The sequence below is a fragment of the Ruditapes philippinarum genome, unplaced genomic scaffold (genome assembly GCF_026571515.1).
Source record: "Ruditapes philippinarum isolate M1 unplaced genomic scaffold, ASM2657151v2 ctg4922_1_1_1_1, whole genome shotgun sequence".
Lineage (NCBI taxonomy): Eukaryota > Metazoa > Mollusca > Bivalvia > Venerida > Veneridae > Ruditapes > Ruditapes philippinarum.
Genome location: NW_026852355.1, coordinates 5,622 through 26,761, shown reverse-complemented (window position 1 = coordinate 26,761; position 21,140 = coordinate 5,622). Strand labels below are relative to the sequence as shown.

At 31.4% G+C, this 21,140-nt stretch overlaps 1 protein-coding gene across 1 annotated transcript; it reads left to right on the top strand.

Annotated features, from left to right (window-relative positions):
* The first annotated feature begins 19,470 nt into the window (after positions 1-19,470).
* Positions 19,471-20,392, top strand: LOC132757979 (uncharacterized). Its single transcript, XM_060749481.1, has 2 exons — positions 19,471-19,539; positions 19,796-20,392. Exons 1-2 carry the CDS (start codon positions 19,471-19,473, stop codon positions 20,390-20,392), a joined length of 666 nt encoding a protein of 221 aa, XP_060605464.1.
* The last annotated feature ends 748 nt before the right edge of the window (positions 20,393-21,140 follow it).

Below are 21,140 nucleotides of genomic sequence, written 5' to 3'. Positions count from 1 at the left end.
TACCATGAATTGCCAATGATCGCTATAATTGCCATAATTTGCCAATGATTTTTTTATTGCCATGATTTCCCAATGATTGCTTTTATTGTTAGGCTCTGCCAATGTTTTCTATAGTTGCCATAATTTGTCGATGATTGTTACTTTTGCAATGATTTGCCAATGATTGTTATAATTGCAATGATTTGTCAATGATTGCAATAATTTCCAGGATTTGCCAATGATTCCTATAATTGCCATGTTTTCTCAATAATTGCTTTAATTGCAATGATTTCCCAATGATTGATATAGTTGCCATGATTGGCCGATGATTGCTATAATTGCCATGATTTGACAACGATTGCTATAATTGCCATGATTTGCCAATAATTGCTATTATTGCCATAATTTGCCAATGATTGCTAGTATTTCCATAAATTACCAATGATTGTTATAGTTTCCATGAAATGCCAATGATCGCTATAAATGCCATGTTTCCCAATGATCGCTATAAATGCCATGTTTTCCATATGATTGCTATAATTGCCATGATTTACAAATGATTGCTATAGATGCCATGATTGCCAATGGTTTCTTTAGTTGCTATGATTTGCCAATCATTGCTATTACCCCGGCGAAGTTCATGGTCATTTATCAATAAACTACCTAGGACTACACTGGTATTTCATGGTCCTGTAACCATAAACGAAAACAGTAGACCATGTTTTTTAGATGGCAACACAGCTTTTCATGGTCACCTAACCATGGTTGCTAACACCATGGTCTACCATTTGATAACATGGTATATCGTGTCTACTGACACCATGTTCTACAATGTTAATTTATTCCCAGGTGAAATGTATCATGTTTTATCATGAGATAACATTAACTAACATGGCTCACATGCAGATCATGGTTAGCCATGGCTGAGCATGTTATGTAACACGACCCCTGTGTAAGACGACGTACGTAAATTACTTATGATGTAGACTAACGTAATAATAGTTTACATAAAACTATGAATATCTTGACTGAATTTGAGAGTGTGCAGTTTTTACATGGGCAAAAATATCTAATGTTCTTTTAAAGTTAATTAACCTGCATATTCTTTGTGTAATGTTTAATATGCGGGTTCCTTTGTGATCACTTTTATTTGTAGACTTCGCCAGACTTGACCCTAATTTCTTGGTCATTTGAAGCATTTGGCAATGAACCATACAGTAAATAGCCGTTCTGGTTTGATAAAATTAACCAGCCAGTCTGCATATCAAACAAACAGTGCTTGGCATTCATCTTTTTAAAATGTTCCCGCCTTTTCCCACATCTATTTTTTCCTTATGTTTGCATCTTTATTAGTGTTTATTCCATAATGTTTGTTAAATCCATTTGTGAAATATTAAAACAGGGTGTTTAATTGCATTGTTTAAACACTTTAAAACACTTATACATTGCTGTTGACACAATTACACATGGATTTGGACGCCTTGTTTGACTGTTGCATTGTGGTATGGTTTACATACGATTTGAAGAGTATTCACATTATAAGGCTAGAACTACTGTTAAATACAATGAAACTTAGGACCATTGGTTCCAACCCCAGAAGGGTCAACATTCTTTTTTCTTTTTATTTTTTTTATTTTAACATTATTTATGGAACTCTCATATCCCTTTTGAGACGAAAAAAGTGTTTCACATTGTTTATTTAATTTATATAGGTATGTATTGACATAAAAATAATGTTTATAGTACAGCATGGTATTTCATGGTCATTTAATGTGAGTATAATGCTTTTTACCATGGTCTGTAATTTTGTTATATGGTAGACCATGGTTTTTGATGAGAGCTTACTGATATGCAGAATGACCATGCTATAACATGGTCATACTCAACACTTAGACCATGATGTGACCATGGCATTTGATGATTTTTCACTGACTACAAAGAAATAACATCTTCAGATATCAAAAACCATGAAATACTACGTTGACCATGGAACACATATAACCTGGGTATTGCCATGATTTACCAATGATTGCTATAGTTGCCAATAATTACAGTTATCGCCATGATTTGCCAATTATTGCAGTAATTGCCATGTTTTGTCAGTGATTGCTATGACTGCCATGATCTGTAATTGCAGCTATAATTTCCTGTTTGCAACGCTTTACTATTGATATGCTTTATTACGTTTTGCCTGAAATTGCTACTTTTGCTTTTATTTGTCTAGTATTTTATCGTTAAAGTTAAAATAATAACATATGATAGGGTTTTTATTACTTCCAAATATTTCAAATATTGTTATCATCTACCTTCAGAAAAACCGTTTTTTTGTTCTTTATTTATGTATATGTATAAAGAAATCCTGCTGTTTTGATGCTTGTAGAATATATTCCTAAACTCATTGACAACCATGCTAACGTGTTTTATTTACACATAACTCCGTTTAATGATATATTTTAAGGAGGGTTACGAGGTTTGTATTGAACTTCTGACACAAAAACATGAACCAGATTTGCTTGTTAAGTAATAACCTTCCAGTTAGCATAAACCGAAAACATCTGTATTATATTTTAATTACTTATAACTCTGTTGTATGTTACATTTTAAAAGAAAGGTGTTAGTTTCTTATCGAACATCTAACAAGTTTAGGTTATAAACAGGAATATCTTGTTTAGCAGGTAGCACGACAGTAAAGTATATTAAACTCCCATAAATTCTCTGTAAGAAAATGAATACCATACTTAATAGTATAAAATCGTGTGGATATGATATGATAATAAGTTTATGCGAAAGGAAAGATAAGAAATAAACTGATTTTCAATGCGTTTTATTGTTTATTTTCATAGGGGTGTATCATCTAAAGATTTAGTGTTTGCAAAGGTTAAATTTGTATACGGTACAACAAATAAACGAGAGTGATCTTTTCTGCTGTAAAACTGCGATTTTTCATTTAAAAAGTAGTTTATTACAATATGGTAAGATGTCGGGTTGTCTATTTCTTATACCAACACACATTCAATGTAATAAAATACAAAGCTAATTTGTTACCAAAACACATTCAATTTCATAAAATACTATTTTTAAAGCTCATTTGTTTATAGTCAAAATATTGCTAAATTAACAGTTAAGTTTATAGACGGCAAATTCTTATTTTCAACAATTTGTTATTTGACAATTATTTTTACTCTTTTTTTTTCTTATAAAGTCTAAAGGATTTATTGCAAAGTTGTTTTAGTGTTTTAAAAAATTGGACAATGTTTGTCTTAAATAACTTTGTTTTAATAACACAGATTATTATGCTACAGTCATTGTTAAGAAACTATAACTTTCCGGTTTTTGCCTTTTTGGAAATTTATATTTTAGTACACATTCATGAAATTCAAATAATAATTATTTTATGATTACGCAAAATGACTCAGCATATGTGGCATTCAGTATTTCTACCTACTTTCAAATTTAAAAACAGAAGTTTTAGTTTCAGCAAGCAAGTTGAACAACTTGAAAATGCTGGTCACTCAAACTGTCTATTCAGCGCTCATTCTTTAACTAGAACTCTACAATCTTCAAAATATATTTAATAGCTTTAGCAGGTAATTTAAACGTTTCATAACTTCATTAATCTCTTTGATTCAAATGACAAATTGTTATGATAAGGCAGTTTGTAATTGCATTTACACAATTTCAAAATTTAATACATTTAAAAAAAGTCTTGTTAAAAAGCATGCTTATTGAACATGTTCATTGAAACATCGTGTAGTCGTAGAAAAAGCATGCGAATATTTTATTTTTGTATGCATGTCAAATCTTTATCTACTCACAGCACATTTGGAAATTGTTAACGGATCCGAAACAGAAAATACTTGATATGTAAGCGGAATTCTAAGAAGAGATCGGCAAGTAACCAAGAACATTATATGAAATTTCCAAAATAAACATTCAGGATCATTGATTCCAGAGTAGTAATGTTGAAGATTGAAAACACTTAGGACGGTAAAAGGGTGCGTTTGAGATGTTTAGCTATATCATTATCTCTCATGGCTTTAGAGGTATCACTCTTTGTTTCAATCATTCGAACAATGGCGGTACTATCAGCATGATTTTCTGATTATTTTAAAGCAGATATCAAAAGTAATTATGCGTATTATAAAATAATATTTTGCCATGAACAAAATGCAACAACAACAAATTATAAATAAATAAACATATAAGATTACTAACAGTCTGACAATAGCAACAACATGATACGCACTGGCATGGGCGATTATTGCAAATTTACTGGTTCTCTCCATTCTAAGGCTCGTTATAATATTGTGCAAAATTCAATATCAAAGTATGAAAGAAAAAAAGGGGAATCGACTTCCCTTAAGCTCATCCGTTAAGGTCTTACTATCCGTTAGGGTCTTACTTCCATTGTAATACCTTTTAAAATATGTGACATTTTGATTTTTAATTCTGCTGCCTGAGACGAGCAGTGATTGCATTGTAATTCATCGTCTTGTTCAGTTAACATAACCATTCACTAGAGGGCAGTAAAACTAATATCCCTGTCACAGTATCCCTGTCCACAGTATCATGATTACAGTGCCATCTTTGTGTGATGTAGATTGCAGTAAAATGTGACTGTATCGTTTTAAACAGGTTTTGTAACATTCTTAAGTATTTCTAATTTCTTACATTTATTCTTTAACTGTTTCAGATGCATGCATGCATGCTGTCAGGATGTGTATGTTTGTATAATATTAAACTCATTCGAAACACAGATATATGTAAGGCCTTGCTTTCATTTTTTTTTTTTTTTTTTTTCAAAAAATAAAATTCATTTCATGTGCTGTATAGCCCTTGTTGATCAGTGTAAAATAAACTTAAACTATCTAGAACTAAGATAATAATAAATCTTTTAACAACATAAAGATTGATATTTCATTTGGAAATATATTTCCATATGAATAAAAACTATTAACAAAGTAGCAAATCACATGTTAAATATACGCATCAAGCAATTACAATTAAAACAAAACTCGAACTTTAAGCTTGTCGATACATATTTGCTTCATTATATTTGCGATGTAAAATCTTCTTGATCGCGTCAATCTAACATTAGACTGTCATTGCAAAATGACCCTTACATTTGCTATAAATATTGCTGGGAGTTCAAAGGTCTCATCAAATTTGTTTCAAAATAAATCACTTCTGACGTTATAAACTTGTAAGTTAAAATAACCTGAATAGGCATACAATTAATTATTAACTTTTTATTGTTATTGCTAAGTTATGTTCAGTATAACAAGAGTAATAACCGGTCCCTATTAGGGTGACTATATATAATGTGAAAATTACGTCTCGGCAAACATTATCTTTCACAGGTTACTATGTACATTATGTTTTATTATCCTCACTCCTATTGTAATGATGAATTCCCATACACTTATATGGAGCTCTTACTTCTTATGTAACTTTAAAATGTGACTAAGGTTTTCATGCTACAAAGATTACAGTATTCAACATTAAAATTCTAGTCAAACGGCTCATTTTCCGGGAAACAATATGACTGGCATTGTTCTGCGTTTCAACGTCTTAGGATGATACCCGTTGTCATTAAACCAATCAGACAATAAAGTGATTTCCGCGTCTGAATTCTCTTTGGGTTAAATGGATTGCAACAGTGGTAAACTTTCGTTAAAAAGGGTAACAGTAATAGTCTGTTTCAGGGTAAAAAATATGCTTTATCGGGTGCAGGAGTGCACCTGATTATGTAAGCGATAAGTGTTTGGTAAAAAAAAGGAAAACAATTTTAGCTGCCTATTAAGAAAAAATGAATTATAGTCCCGCTGAAATATTATTATAGAAACTGGCAGCCTGTTTAAATGGGTTTCAAACTCAAACATAGCTGGATTTTACGGCTGCTGGTTGATATTATTGTGTATTCAAGAACAAAGAATACATGTGACATCTCAGTGTTAATTTAAGGAGTTGAGATATGTCAAGTTCAATTTTCATGTCACCACATCATTTGTTTGGGGTGATAAATATATAACTCATAAGTATGTAACAGCAAAAATGTCATTCTTTTTAAAAAATAAAACGCTTCGGGTAACTGTACTTCCATCGGGTGAAACACAATTTACATCAATTAGTTATTTATCGATGGAAAACTGGAAGTCTACTTACTAGAAAGCTATTACTCACAGCTGTTTCATTTCCATGGAAGCATCTTAAAACATGATTAAAGATTTGATTTGTCGTTGATCTCTGACTTGTTGTTGCATCATTATTTACATCATCCTATGTACAATTATTAAAATAGTTCGCAAGAGTGCAATAAAGACATATTTTATGTTAAAATTCAATATTTACTATAAGAGTGTCCCAAGAAAGTATTTTATTTCTATTTTAGTGTTTCAATTTACTGCCTTTATAAACGATGGGAATCAATGAAGATATTATACCCGTTCAGATGTATTCTATCTTTATTTTCCGTTCATGTTAGCGCTATTTCAAATTCAAATTGCGGTTAAAAAAATTGTAAGATGATATTGTATTCTTAGAAATTATTCCTTGCTTTTAAAGTTAGTGTTTTAGCAGTGGATACATTTCCACGAATGTTTGTATGATGCATGTTACAAATCAACTAACATTTGTAGCTTCAACCACTAAGATAATCATTATGTCATTAAGAAGTTATATGATGTAGTATTCATAACTTGTACCTGTACCTAAATGATACACATTTCAAAAATTCGCAAAACGGTCTTGCTGTTTGTTTGAAAGTTGAAAGTATAGTAACCATTATTTATAGTTTATATAAAATCATATAATATATGCTATTTACAGTTTGCATACATACTTTGAATGACGGAAATTTAACTCGCTAAAAAGGAAGGTGTAATTGTTTGTTACAAGTACAATAGTAAACCGTTATAATGCCTGGCAAGGACTATGGGAATGTCATACAAGAAACTTCCTCAAATTTGTGATAAGAAGGCTAAAGTAATTTCCTATTTTAGAAAGGTTTGATTAACAATAAAAACATGTTTTAGACAATAGATTTGGATTAATTTGATTTTGCAAGTGCATTTTAAGACATATATATTGACTTTCATGAAGCTTTTGCATTGAACATTGAGGTGAATGTCAAATGATAATACCAATACAAGATTTTGTTGAAGCAAAGAAATATTACGTACAGTATATTCATTTTGGGGTCAGTTAAGGATGGTATAAACTCATGGAAAAAAACTGAATCTTTGTCTATTTCTGCAACGATTGTTTAATACCGTAGTCATGTTCTCATAAAAGAAGTTTTAGCATCTGCATAACTTAAAAGTATTATGAATTCTCGCCTTTTAAAACTGAGTCCATTGTGTTTAATTAAGAAAAAGAAGAAAAAGGGAAGGGAAAAAACACTTGCGAAAAAGGCAATAACAATGTCACAGTGTCAGGGGTGTGAAATTTCTGGTAACAGCATAACTTGACGTAAAACAGTTAAATTGTTTTTATGATAACAGCAGTATAATAAGGTTTTTATCATTCAAATGAATTTTGGTTTTGCTACAAGTTTCTCTAGGAATATTTTTTGTCTCATTAAAGCTGAAATATTATTTAATAATTAATATTGGAAATAATATTTGTGAGTGGTGTTTTTCTGATATTCCGTGTATAACTGTTGTTGATGATCAAATTGTTACGTTACTTATACGACAAGTTGTAATAGTATTTGTCAGAATCAAATTTAAAACCTTTCATAAATACGACATAGTAAGCGTTTGCAAAAATAATATCCGACGGAAAAAGACGCAACGTCATTTAAAGGTAGATCCTCAAATGCTATTTTTGTTTTTTTACAAAAGCTTTTTTATATTTGACGTCCCCTTTCAGTTTCTTAATTGCTTCTTATTGGCCATTAGGCTTATACAATTTTGCTTGATATTTTTAATTTGGCAGTTGTCATTGTTATGTAATATTTATATGATAATCAAAATACTACATGTTTACATTTTTCTACCTTTCTGGGTGTTTGTTTAATGAAGATGAAGAAAAAAGAATCTCACGAATCCCGAATATCATCTAATTTAGGAATATACTCACAATACAAGAACAAATATTTTTGAAATAGCCATAAACAGGGTTGTAATAAAAATTATATATTTAGAAATCTCACACAAACGCTCCAATTGCTTGTTGATGGAAACAAGGTGGAATGTATATAATAGTTTCAGGGTGTTATTTGTATAATTATGATCGTGTTAAATAGGTTTTAGATGAAAAATGTTTTGAAACATTAGAAATAAGATAAAGTGTTTAATTTGTTTGAACTTCAATTTAATGAGTTTTAATTCTCGTTAAATTTTATGTTTGAGAACAACAGCGCCTACGCTCTCCGGGGAACCAAGTTGACTAACTATTTTGTGTAGATCATGGTATGTATGTGCAGAGGTGAATTTAACCTTCGTTGGATGCCGATATGTTAATAATAGTTCTAGATCAAATGTTTTTTTTTCTTCATTTTGTCTCTTCTCATATTAAATGAAAACAATAAGTATTGCACGAATTGATAACAAGTGCATGTAAATTATTATCAAGACATTATTGTGTCTATGAGATTCTTTTATTCTTCATTGTCTAATTCTTCATATATACTGACAGGTGTTATAAATATTTTTGTTTCATGTTCATTCAAACCATGTACAACAGAGAAAACATCTACGATGTATTGCCGCGATTTCATGTATTTTTCAAATCATAACACATGTACCTTTTACGATGCCAATATTTACTCCTTATCTATTATTAGTGATAAAATAAGTTCGTTACCTACATATTGCGCACAATTATTTAAAGGTATATATTGTTTTTTTATATCTTGGTTAATTATCGTAATAGAAATTAGGAATTCGCTATTTTAATTAGCCATATACTTGAGTGAAACCTGATGAATAACAACTTAATTAAGTGGTTTTGTACCAAACCATGCTGCAGGTTTGAAATGGTCCAAATGTAAAAATTAATAAACTTTGTTGTATCTTTATTTTGTTTGTTTAAACTTTTCGTTTGGCCTTATGTGTCCGACTGGTTCAGCTCGTTAATAACTTGATATTGGCATGTTATAAAAGCGAGTGATATAATTAACATGCATTACTCATGCACTTCACCAAAGCAAAACTTAGTGTCTGTCATCTTGTCGATAAATCGTTAAAAGTTTGAAAGCCATCCTTCATGGCAGTCTCCTTCCAATGAAAACGTCTTAAACCAGAGTAGCATTTCCTTACCTTACAAAGATATGATTTGGCAATGGTTTGTCACATATTATAATTCCTCCTATGTTAGATTTATACAAGCAAATTCGTTGATTTTATATCCCCCGCCGAGTACTGGTTATTATTAACACAACAACTGAAGACATAAGGCTTTATTATATATAAATCATGGCATAAACACTAATATTCTTTGAACTTGATAAATATTCAGGGAAATAACAGAGCCATAACTTTGTGTTATATAGTAATATCTGGAAAGCCAATGAGATGCATACTACATAACTAATCAAGGGCCAAAATCTGAGTTATAAGTATCTGACCGGAACAAGGCGACTATATGCACATCTCCTCTTAGTATCCCATAAAGTTTCATTGAATGCCAGCCAGTAGTTTCAAAGAAGTAGCACGGAAACAATTATTGCTCTGCTTGTATACTGCCTAAGTTATCAAGGGTCATAACTCTAAGTTAAAATGTCTGACCCGAACACGGCGACAATATGCGCATGTCCTCTTGGTATTGAAGGTTCAAATTAAGTTGCATTGAATGCCAGCCAGTAGTTGCAGAGAAGTAGCAAGGAAACAAACATTTTTCTATATGGATACTGCATAACTAATCAAGGGCCATAACTCTGAGTTAAAGTGTCTGACCCCAACAAGGCAATGATATGCGCATCTCCTCTAAGTATTGAAGGTTTCCATAAAGTTTCATTGAATTCCAGACAGTAGTTGCAGAGAAGTAGCGCGGTAACGATTTTTTCTCTATATGCATACTGCATAACTAATCAAGGGCCATAACTCTGAGTTTAAGTGTCTGACCGGAACAAGGCTACGATATGCGCATCTCCTCTTGGTATTGAAGGTTCCCATAAAGTTTCATTGAATTCCAGACAGTAGTTGCAGAGAAGTAGCGCGGAAACGATTTTTTCTCTATATACATACTGCATAACTAATCACAGGCCATAACTCTGAGTTAAAGTGTCTGACCCGAACAAGGCAACGATATGCGCATCTCCTCTTGGCATTGAAGATTCCCATAAAGTTTCGTTGAATTCCAGCCAGTAGTTACAGAGAAGTAGCGCGGAAATGATTTTTACTCCATATGCATACTACATAACTAATCAAGGGCCATAACTCTGAGTTAAAGGGTCTGACCGGAACAAGCCGACGATATGCGAAACTCCTCTTGATATTGATGATTCCCATAAAGTTTCATTGAATTCCAGCCAGTAGTTGCAGAGAACTACTCCGGAAACGAAATTCGGACGGACGGAAGGAAGGACGGACGGACGGACAACGCCAAAAACTATATCCCCCTCCCGATTCCATCGGCGGGGGATAATAAATAAATCACATTAGTGTAATATAGACACATTTTCTGTCAATATTGCAGAAGATACACTGCAAGAGGTCCATGACCCAACCTAAATATTTGTTTAAGCAAAAGAAGGGGGATCAAATATTACTCCATGCCTAAGAGAATTAAATTGAAATATTATACCAAATCAGCTGCATTAAATACAATGTTTTCAATGTATTTTGCTTTCACTTCCTTTTATATTGTTCTAACTTATGATTGATATAAAATTATGCTTTATTTTATGATTTTGTTACATTGTTAAATTCGTGACAGTGCTAATGCTAGTCAGCGAGGAAATCCATTTGGGGTATGGTAAACATGCGTTCTTAATTAAGTAGACGTGTCACGCGGCATTACTAAATTATAAAATGGTTGGTTTAAACATATTTATTGCCGAAAGTATATATAATGTTCATACAAATAAATAACGGACAACACATTTTACACAATGGAAAAGGATGAGAATGAAAGACAAGTCTTAGAGAATAATAAAATGGTTGTAAAGAACACTGATAAAATTGTTAGATTTTTTCAATTAAATCTTGAGAAAAAAAATATTGCACTAAGACTGTGGAAATATCATGCAAGAATATTATCATATTTCACGGTTAACTTTAAGTTTAATTTGTCCGCAAATAACTGTTTCTATATACAATAAGACAATATGACGCAAAAATATGTTTTGACAATGTAATTTATATTATTTTTATTTGCATGTGCATTTAATGACAATCATTTGTATGATTATGAGAATAAGATATCTGAATGCGAATCCTGTTACTTTCTACGTCAAAATTTAATAGTTCAACGTTTGAACATTTACATTACTAGGATTTTCCAATGTACTTTATTTCATAATATTTTTTTTCTATTTTGGCGGCATACTTCCAGTTGAACTTACATATTACCGACTGTCTGTAAAAAGGATTGGTGCAACGTCTAATCCAATATGCGATCCTATCAACTTTTTTCTCACCAATATTTTACCTTAAAAAATGAAGTCATAGCTTACATCGTCTGTCTGTGTTTTGGTAAATTCTACATTGTTCTTGACATGTTATCTGCATTTCTGCGAAATTCAATTTCCAGGGGTCCGTTTAAAACTACTCTGTTTATAAAATTAGTGTCGTGGTAATCTGCTTTAAAAATAGAGCATAAATAATTAAATAATATTTTTGTTTAAAGTTCGTTTACTAGTTAACCTGGTGATAAACTATTTGGTTAATAACATTGAAAAAACTGATTTTTTGTTAATGTTTACTAGTCCAGCCTAGTTTTTCTGATGGGAATGGAGACAATTTTGAGGGGAGTCTGAGGCTAACTATCTAATAAAAGGGTGGTCCCCGAACAAGCTAAAACATTGCCTTACACTGAACTAAACATCTTCATAAAAATACAATACTAAACCTTGAAATTAGAAATGCTCAATGTGTACAAACATAAATATACATGTATATACATTTTTATTTTCTGATGTAAACATTTTGCAAAATGGAAAAAAACGCGGTACATTTTTATAATCACAACAATTGGATGTCTGTAAAATAACAAACTTTTATCTACAGCATGTTACTCTGCAAACTGTTAAAACTGGTTAAAATATAGAGTAATTGGTGTTGAACTTTCTTTCGATGATGAAAGAATTGCAGAATGTTTAGAGCAATTAAGATTTTATAAGATTTTGCTTGTATCTCCAGTAAACTATATTGCTCATTTAAGTTCTGTGCTGATGTTATTTTATGGCATGAATTAGAGTACACAACATTTACTTTTTTGCCCCGAAGAGTACAAATATTGTATACATTTGTATGAACTTTACATCAATATTGCTCGACATAATCATGAATACTCCTATTCTGACACTGAACAGAGATATGATATATTGCTTTATTGCACAAAAACAAACAAAATCATTTGCTTTTAATTTGTACATTAATCTCTGCAGGTTTTATCCAAGTTATTACTGCATTACAAGTGTAAGTCAAGTGTATTTTAACACTTATTTCATGGCATTGAGAGTTTTCAGTGTCATGAGAATTAATGATTTATGTGTTCTTAATTGAAATATTCTTTTTAATTAGTTCAAAATAATTAAGTTTTAACAGAATGAATGAATAATGTTCTAGACGAGATAGAAATTATTCAAATGTATTTCCCAGTTATAAATGCTTTTATGTACGATATGAATACATGTCATTAAAGATACGTAATTTTAGGCATTAAGGTGGTTGTCCTTGTTGCTAGAAACACACATTTGTATCACAATATATAAGAATTATTACATGAATTCGAAAGCTATAATAGATGAACAGTCCAAAAATCTATTTATAGACTGAAGTAGTTTTAGTTTAACGAAACGGTCATTCATGTCGCGCTATGTAACAAATAACAAACTGGGGAAATTTGCAGGAAATGAAATGTAAACATATTAAACAATAAATTGCACTCTTTATAAATTTATAGGAAAAAAGTAAGTAGGACATTTTTTATGAATTATTATATTTAGGAAATAGATATCAATTCTGAGTGCATTGTTGTAGAATAATGCACGGTTTGAGTTCAAATGCGTAGATATATAATCAAGAAGGGCGATAGGCCTGAATGATTAATTACTCAGCATTTGAACGAAAAACGTGCATTATTATACAATAATGCACGAAGAATTAATATCTATTTCCATTCTAACACGTCAAGAAAAAATATAATTATTATTTTAAAGTTGGACTCTTAATGTTTGGTGGTTAAATTTGTTTTCGCCTCTGAGTTTCCAATAGAAACGTTCTTTAAAGGCTGTTCCAGTGGGTTGAAAAAAACTGTCGTTAAATCTTCCGTGTGTAGAAACATTTTGAGAATACCGAATTTTGAAAACTTTGATAAAACTTTGTTTGTTTATTTTATTTCACTCTATAATTTTTCAAGCGAAATACAAATTATCAAAAGTGAAATAAAAGTAAAACTTTTAAATATAGCGTACATTAAAATAGCGTACCTGATTTGATTGTTTTGCACGTGCTGTTCGGCGCTACATTGTGACGTCACGTAAACAACACACAGCGTTTACGACTGAATTAAAGATATTGGTGTTCGGATTCATTTTCTTAGTTAGACCATTTTCTTTCTTTCTAGATAGTTTTCACAACAGAATTCGACACAAAATTGTTTTTTTATTTGTCCTCAATGTGAAAATACACAGGGAGATAATAAGAACGGCGAGTGCATTGTTGTAGAATAATGCACGCTTCGGGCCTTCTTTGTTTATATAGAAAAAAATCGATAGTGTTAGAATATAGTATAAGCATTTTGAAATTGTCTTTTTCGTAGGTTCGTTCCGGTCCCTGAATGCACTTATGACATTTTTGTTCCTGAGAATATGTAAATCGACCTAGTTCTGGCTTCCATTACTTTATACGTCGCTTTTATTTTGACATTGCGCGATAGTAAACAGGTCTAGCAGTAGTATACTATAAGACCTATTCGATGTTTGAAGTCCACCCTAATTTCCCGATTTTTTGCTGTTCTATATTTTGTTTTGAAGGCAATCTCTTTTATGGTAGTTTGAGTGGAATGTTGGTTTGCCGAATATTGCCACATTTTAACAACAGAAAAAAGTTTCGTCGGCAGTTTTAACATAAGTTGTTATAGGTTTATTCATAGGAATGTAAATACACCGGAGGGTCAGGCAAGGTTTTTGAAGCATTTCACCAAAATCGCCCTTTGATGCTTTGCATCAATGCTTTTCTTGTAATTTCACGATAAACCATTTACCGGGAAACACGTAACGCACATTTTGAAAGAAAAAGCCGATGAAAGTCTTTGCTGTGGCTTATTTACATATGAATATTTCTTACCATGATTTATTTTAGTTGTTGATATTTGCAGAAATTGTGTAGCATTATAAGTGAAATAGAAAATGTACATGCTTTGATAGTTTTTATAATCTAATATTTCTGACTACAGTAGTGACACAATAAGAACAATTTTGTATTACAGTCATTTCACATTACAAGTCTTGTAAGTTTTGTTTGTATTGGAATTACTTTCCTTACCAGGTAGGCATCAGGGAAAACATTTTATAAATTTGATATCTGATCCCTCTCTGACGGTGCATACGATAAGTATATTATGCAAATTTAAATGATTTACAAAACATTCAGAATAATGTACAATAGTACTTAATCTAAATAGAAAATGACCTGTGCATAGGAATGATTTGGTTAGGTATTTGTAATGAGCGCATTTTTGCACGGAGCTTCTCAATTGCTGCACATTTCAGCAACATTTGCACTTCGCTTGTCATTGTGTAAGACACGAATTAGCATATTGGAATTTCTGGCTGCAGCATAACTTGACAACGTTAAATATTTAAATGGGGTTTATCATTAATTAATACAATTGTGGTTTTGACATAAAAAAAAATCTTGTTTCGTACATGTTTCACTGAAGGTAATTTTGCCTTTTCTTCAAACTGGAATTTTGTTCAATTACAGTGTATTAAAACATTAGCTATAGAGGGACAGGTATTTGCTCCTTGTTGCAAACTGTCTGGTAAATGTCGACTTTTATCAAATTTTATATTTCCACATAATAAGTTGTATTGCTATCATTACTTCTTAAAATCAACTCGCTTTTAAATGTAATGGATTCAGCCTTTTAGAACCCTCACATTTTGTTCATATGTAGGGTCCCTATACAGTTTCAAAAATGCTACACATTGGCCATATAGCTGTTCCATAAACACAAGAAACATTTTTTGAACTGTTCCTAAAGGTGTTTTTCAGAGAAATTATCTCTTAGAAATCTAACACAAACACTCAAATTGCGTTTTGATAGACTGAAACGAGGAATTTATGTAATACTTTTAGGGTGTAATATGTATGATTATGATCGAGTTAAATATGTTTTAAACGAAACTATTACATGTTTTGAATAAGATAAAGCGTTTTATTTGTTTGCATTGCATTTAATGATCTTTATTTTCCGTTGAACTTTGTTTTGAAGATGCACTCCGGGGGACTGCGCTTTGCCAGTTAATCTTGTAGATCATGAAATGTGTATGCAAATGTTGATTTTAAGCTAAGTTTAATGCCGATATGTTAATACAAGTTCGAGATCAAGTTGGTACCTATTTTCCCTCTTCTTAAATATTAATGCAATATATACATGTATATTATTCAAAATGATAACAAGTGCATGGTATATGTTGAGCAAATTCTTGTTTTCAAGGAATTAATTGGAAGACATTCTTTCTCTACGTAATAATACACATGCATACTGACATGTGTTTGAAATGTTTCATATGCATTCAAACAACTATGTACATACGAATTTAGAGGGTGGAAAAGCTATGCATGTATTACCATGCCGTGCTTACTTTATTTTTAATCGGGAATGGGAAATTTAATTTCTCTATATACTTTTAGCGAGATCGGATATAACATGTATAACTTAAGTAGTTATGGTTTCATCAGTCCTTACGGGTAAAAAATATTAAGCTTGTTGTTTCGTTATTTTGATCAGTTGGCATTAGATAACTATAAATAAACTTGATGTTTGGCGTCATTGAATGTAAGTGTGTGTGTTCATGCACTTTTATTCATGTTATAACCCTGAAAACTTGGTGTAATCTTAAATGAAAGTCATTCTTCACGACAGTCCTGTTTCCATGGGAAGGTTTTAAATCTAAATCGAATTTTCTAAGATTTGATTTGTCGACGGCCTGTGACTTGTGTTTGCATCATATTTTCCGTCATCCTTAGTTCAATTAATGAAATAATTCACATGAGTGTAGTAAATACACATTTTCTGTCAAAATGCAAGAAATTTACGACAAGAGTGTCATAACCGAACGTTAAAAAGCATTTTATTTTCATTTTAGTAAATGAATTTACTTTATGTATTAAATAATTATGACCGATGAGAATTTTAAAAGTCTTTTTTTTTTTAAAGGTTGTGTCACATTAAAGAGAATTCCAGGATATCCTGAGGTATTAAAATGTTCAGAAACACTTGTTGTTATTTCAGTTTAGTTTAATAATGTTTTATGGCAACTTTTATTTACATGTAACATGAATAATACAAAACAAGTATTCATTAAGTGATAGAATGCAAATAGGTCGGGCTACAGGTTAACAACATCAGCAACAGCCCTTTTCACAACAGCAGTGTTGAAGAGTCAAAATTGTTTCAGGATAATGGTTTTGTTTCATGATAATGGTTTCTATCAAATCTATGACTATTCATACGTTGGAAACATTGATGACTAGTTCGTCCAACATATTGTTTCGATCATTTAACTCGACGAGTACTTTTCTTCATATAATATTTCAGTTGCTTTATGTACGTTTTGTATAAGTTTCTGTTCTAATAGTAAATACATTGTCAAGAAGTGTAAAAAGTGACTAAAGAAAAGAAAACACATTGCTTCAAGCCACTCAGAAACAAAAACCTTAAAGGAAAAGAAAAATAATTTGTCTTCAATATGTATTTGTCAATTTATACCAGCAATTTTAATTTGAATAATAACTGGATTGATTGCGAGTGTAAGTCAAGTGTATTTAATATCATTTCATATTGCTTTAAGAGATACCAGTGTCACTATAATAAATGATTTATTTGTTCTAAATTGAAATTTATCAAATGATAAAGTTATAACAAAAGGGAATGTATTATGTTGTCGACGACATAGAAATTGATTTATTATGTTTATGTCATAGTTTATATAAATGGTAACTGAACGAGATCAATGAATTCATGTTATGAAAGCGGTGTATTTGTGAGGGGGGGCATACGGATTTAGATTATTGTTGTTGCTGCTACTTTTGTTGCTGTTATACAATAGTCAGTTTAAGAAACCATTTGTTGCACCAATATGTAAAGACCACATTAAAGGTATACATAGGGATTAAAGAATTCCTGGTCCGTGATAAGATTCCAGCAGAATCTTATATTTTATTCTTTATTCTATTTTTATCAGTGAATGAAAAACATTGTTTTCGAGCATGAAATTCGAAAATGAAACTCAATGGCGAATTATGACATACCAAAACGGTTGGCAACGTGTTATGAAGAAAATTGTTCATCAAAACATGATTACTATACGTATGCATTGTATTTTTGTTTATCTATTCCGTGCATTTCATAGATGATGATAATATGCATAGACCCGTTAAATAAGAGTACACGTTGTTTTAATTACAATATAAATTATTGATGCTTGATCCAAAACATAATCAGCAAAGTAAATCGAATTCGATGACGAAACATCTCGCTTTTATGGACACATTTTTAGAAGGAATGACATTTTTATATATATATATATTTTTAGTACCCCGTGGCAGACTGGCAACGACTGCTTTACAATTTATTACATCCTTTGTTCAATTAAGAAACAACACTCAGAAGACGGCAGTAAAACACAAAATTCTGTCACAGTGTCACACTGCAGCATAACTCGTCAACGTAAAGGAGTAAATGAGGTTTTATCACTGAAAACTAATTTTAGGCTTTTTTCTTCCGAGTTTCACTGGAAATGTTTCTGTCTATCTCAAAACTGAAATCTTGTTTCCAAACAGTAGTCCAAGTAACACATTAAAAGTCTTAATCATTGGGTTTAGCATTATATTAATAGGCAAAGGTGAATTTGTTCGTTTTAAAAATAGCATCAGACTCATATTTAGACTTTCAACTACGCAAGCGCTTACAAAAACTTGCGTTTTTTTCTTCTAAAATACAACAAATTAAGTAACAGATTTTAAATAACTGAATTTAATAATTCAACAAAATTGTGCTATTGATTTAAAACAATAGATCAAAAAAGAAATGAAAAACTAAAAATCTTATATTGGTACCAAGCAGAAAATAGAAGAAACTTTTATCATACAGTTTAAATGTTTCTGCATCAAACACTACTTGATGCTGATTTAGTTATTTGTATACAGAACAGTATCCGCCGAATTAATGTGAATTAACTGATATACACTAACAATGTACAATAGAATATTACCGAATTAACATTTCATGTATCTTAGTAGTACCCAACACGGCTTTGAACAAAAATGTATTATTATTTGTCCCTAATACATCAATAAAAGTGGAGAGAAAACCTAACATAATTTGAATTATTATTATCTCAGTTAAATAAAATTATTTGATCATGGCGTTACAAAATATTCGCCTTTCATGTATACACAAGCAGTATAGTTTTTTTAGGAATAATATTTATTTGTTGCTTAAGAATTTTATTTGCAATTGGGTGCATTAACATATAAGAAGTTATTATGGCAAATATTGCAACAAGATTCACATTCATTCCTTATTTACATGTAATTAGATATAAAAAAATGGATACTTTCTTAACATGCGTCTTTGTTGTTGTTGTTGTTTGTTGTTATTTTTGTTGTTGTTGTTGTTGTTGTTGTTGTTGTCTGTTCTATTGAATGAAGTTCGTTCATTAGTACAACTTTTGTATAAAATGATGCCATACATATGTGCAACCGCACATGTTTAACAAAAATCAAACATTTATTAGTGAACAAAAAACTGATCTGCAAAACAATTTATATTCAGTTATCAAAAATTTCGTTTCCATAGAAACACTTTGAAAAGGAATTATTTTGATACATGTTCATTTTAAGCTTCCTGTGACATACGAGCAATGTTTGCATCAAAGTTTATTACACCCGCTTTTTCAATTAACAAACAACACTCACGAGACGGCAGTTAAAACATATTATCCTGTACTAATGCGCATGCGTCAAAATGGTAGCACTTTTTTGAAAACGGTTAAAAATTTGTGAAAAAAAAAGGATTTAAAGTAGTTTTTCTAGTGATTTTGGATTTGATTTATAGCTGAAAATGGATATAAATAAGTAAAGTTTATATAGTATGGGAAATAAAAAACGGAAGAATAGAAATAGCAGTGGAACTGACGTTGAAGAAATCAACAATAGAAAGGTATCTAAACAAAGAGGCCCGTCTGGTGATTTAGATTTTAATATTTCTGTGAGCGACATACTTAACCAGACTAATTCCGTTTTATATGATGATAACTCTGATAATAGTGTATTTGACATAAATTCAAAAGCAAAAGTTTTCGAGAAAATGGCGTCCAATGAAAAAGAACCAACAAACAAGGATATTATGAAATGTTTAAATGGAATAAGTGACAGATTATGTGCAGTAGAGAAAAAAACTTAGTGCTTTTGACCAGATTGAGAAACAAATTTCTAGTTTTGAAAAAGAGCTTAAATCAATATGGGTGGCTATTGATGATAGGGCAAAGAAGGTCGAAGAGCGAGTGACTAAAATGGAGGATAAGATTGACAGCACAGACATAAGTTCAGCCATATTAGCGGGAAAAGTAGATGAACTTGAAAAGGCTCGTGACAGTATTAAAGAGGAGGTGTCTTATCTCAAATCTCAGTCAATGAGGAACAATCTTATCTTCACCAATGTACCGGAAGACAACTCTAGCGGCAATGAGCCAACGGAAGTGACCGAACGTAAACTACGGAAACACCTCATGGAAGCCTTGAAGGTTGCCAAGGAGACAGCTGACAATATCCGCCTCGAGCGTGTTCACAGATCACCAGGTCAGCCCATACCTGGGAAAACCCGGACTATTGTTGCCAAATTTACATTTTTCAAAGACCGCGAGTTAATTAGAAGACAGTGGAAACATTTGAATGACACACCTTATAAAATGTACGAGCAATTTCCACAGGAAGTGATTGAAAAGCGTAGGAGACTAGTGCCAAGAATGAAGGCCGCCAGAGAGAATGGGAAAAAGGTCATGGATTGCATATGATACGCTGTTCATCGACGGTAAGCCTGTCCGGGAGTAGGGATGCGCCGGAGGTGAGCTAGCTATCTTGTCATGGAACGTGCATGGATTAACATCTGACAAAAAGACTCATAAAGACTTTGTAAATATCATTTCAAGTCACGATATATGTTTTTGTATGAATCTTGGACAAATTCTAGTAGTAATATTTCTTTAAATGGGTATATTTCATTCAATTTTTATAGAAAATTTCAAAATAGGGGTGCGCGAAGATGCAGTGGTGGGGTTATTTTGTATTTTAAAGAGCATTTAAAAGAAGGTATACAAGTAATTAAAAATCACCATGATACAATCATTTGGCTTAAACTTGATCGTAATTTTTTCAATACTAAAGAAGATATTTATGTGTGTGGTGTATATATATGGGGTGCAGACTCACCTGCGTACAATACTTTAAATGTTGATTTGTTTGATTTATTAGAAAATGATATATTTTTATACGACAATTTAGGGGCTGTGTACATTCTAGGAGATTTCAATAGTAGAGTAGGAAATAAACATGATTTTATTATACATGATACTTTGAATAATGTTTTTGATGATATAGATTATGACCCCGATAATAGTTCATGCAGGGCCTCAATAGACTGTAAACATAACAGCCATGGTATAAGATTATTAGATCTTTGTAAATCATCATGTTCACGAATAGTTAACGGTCGTATCGGGGACACTAATCATCATACTTTTATTTCGCATAACGGGGCATCTG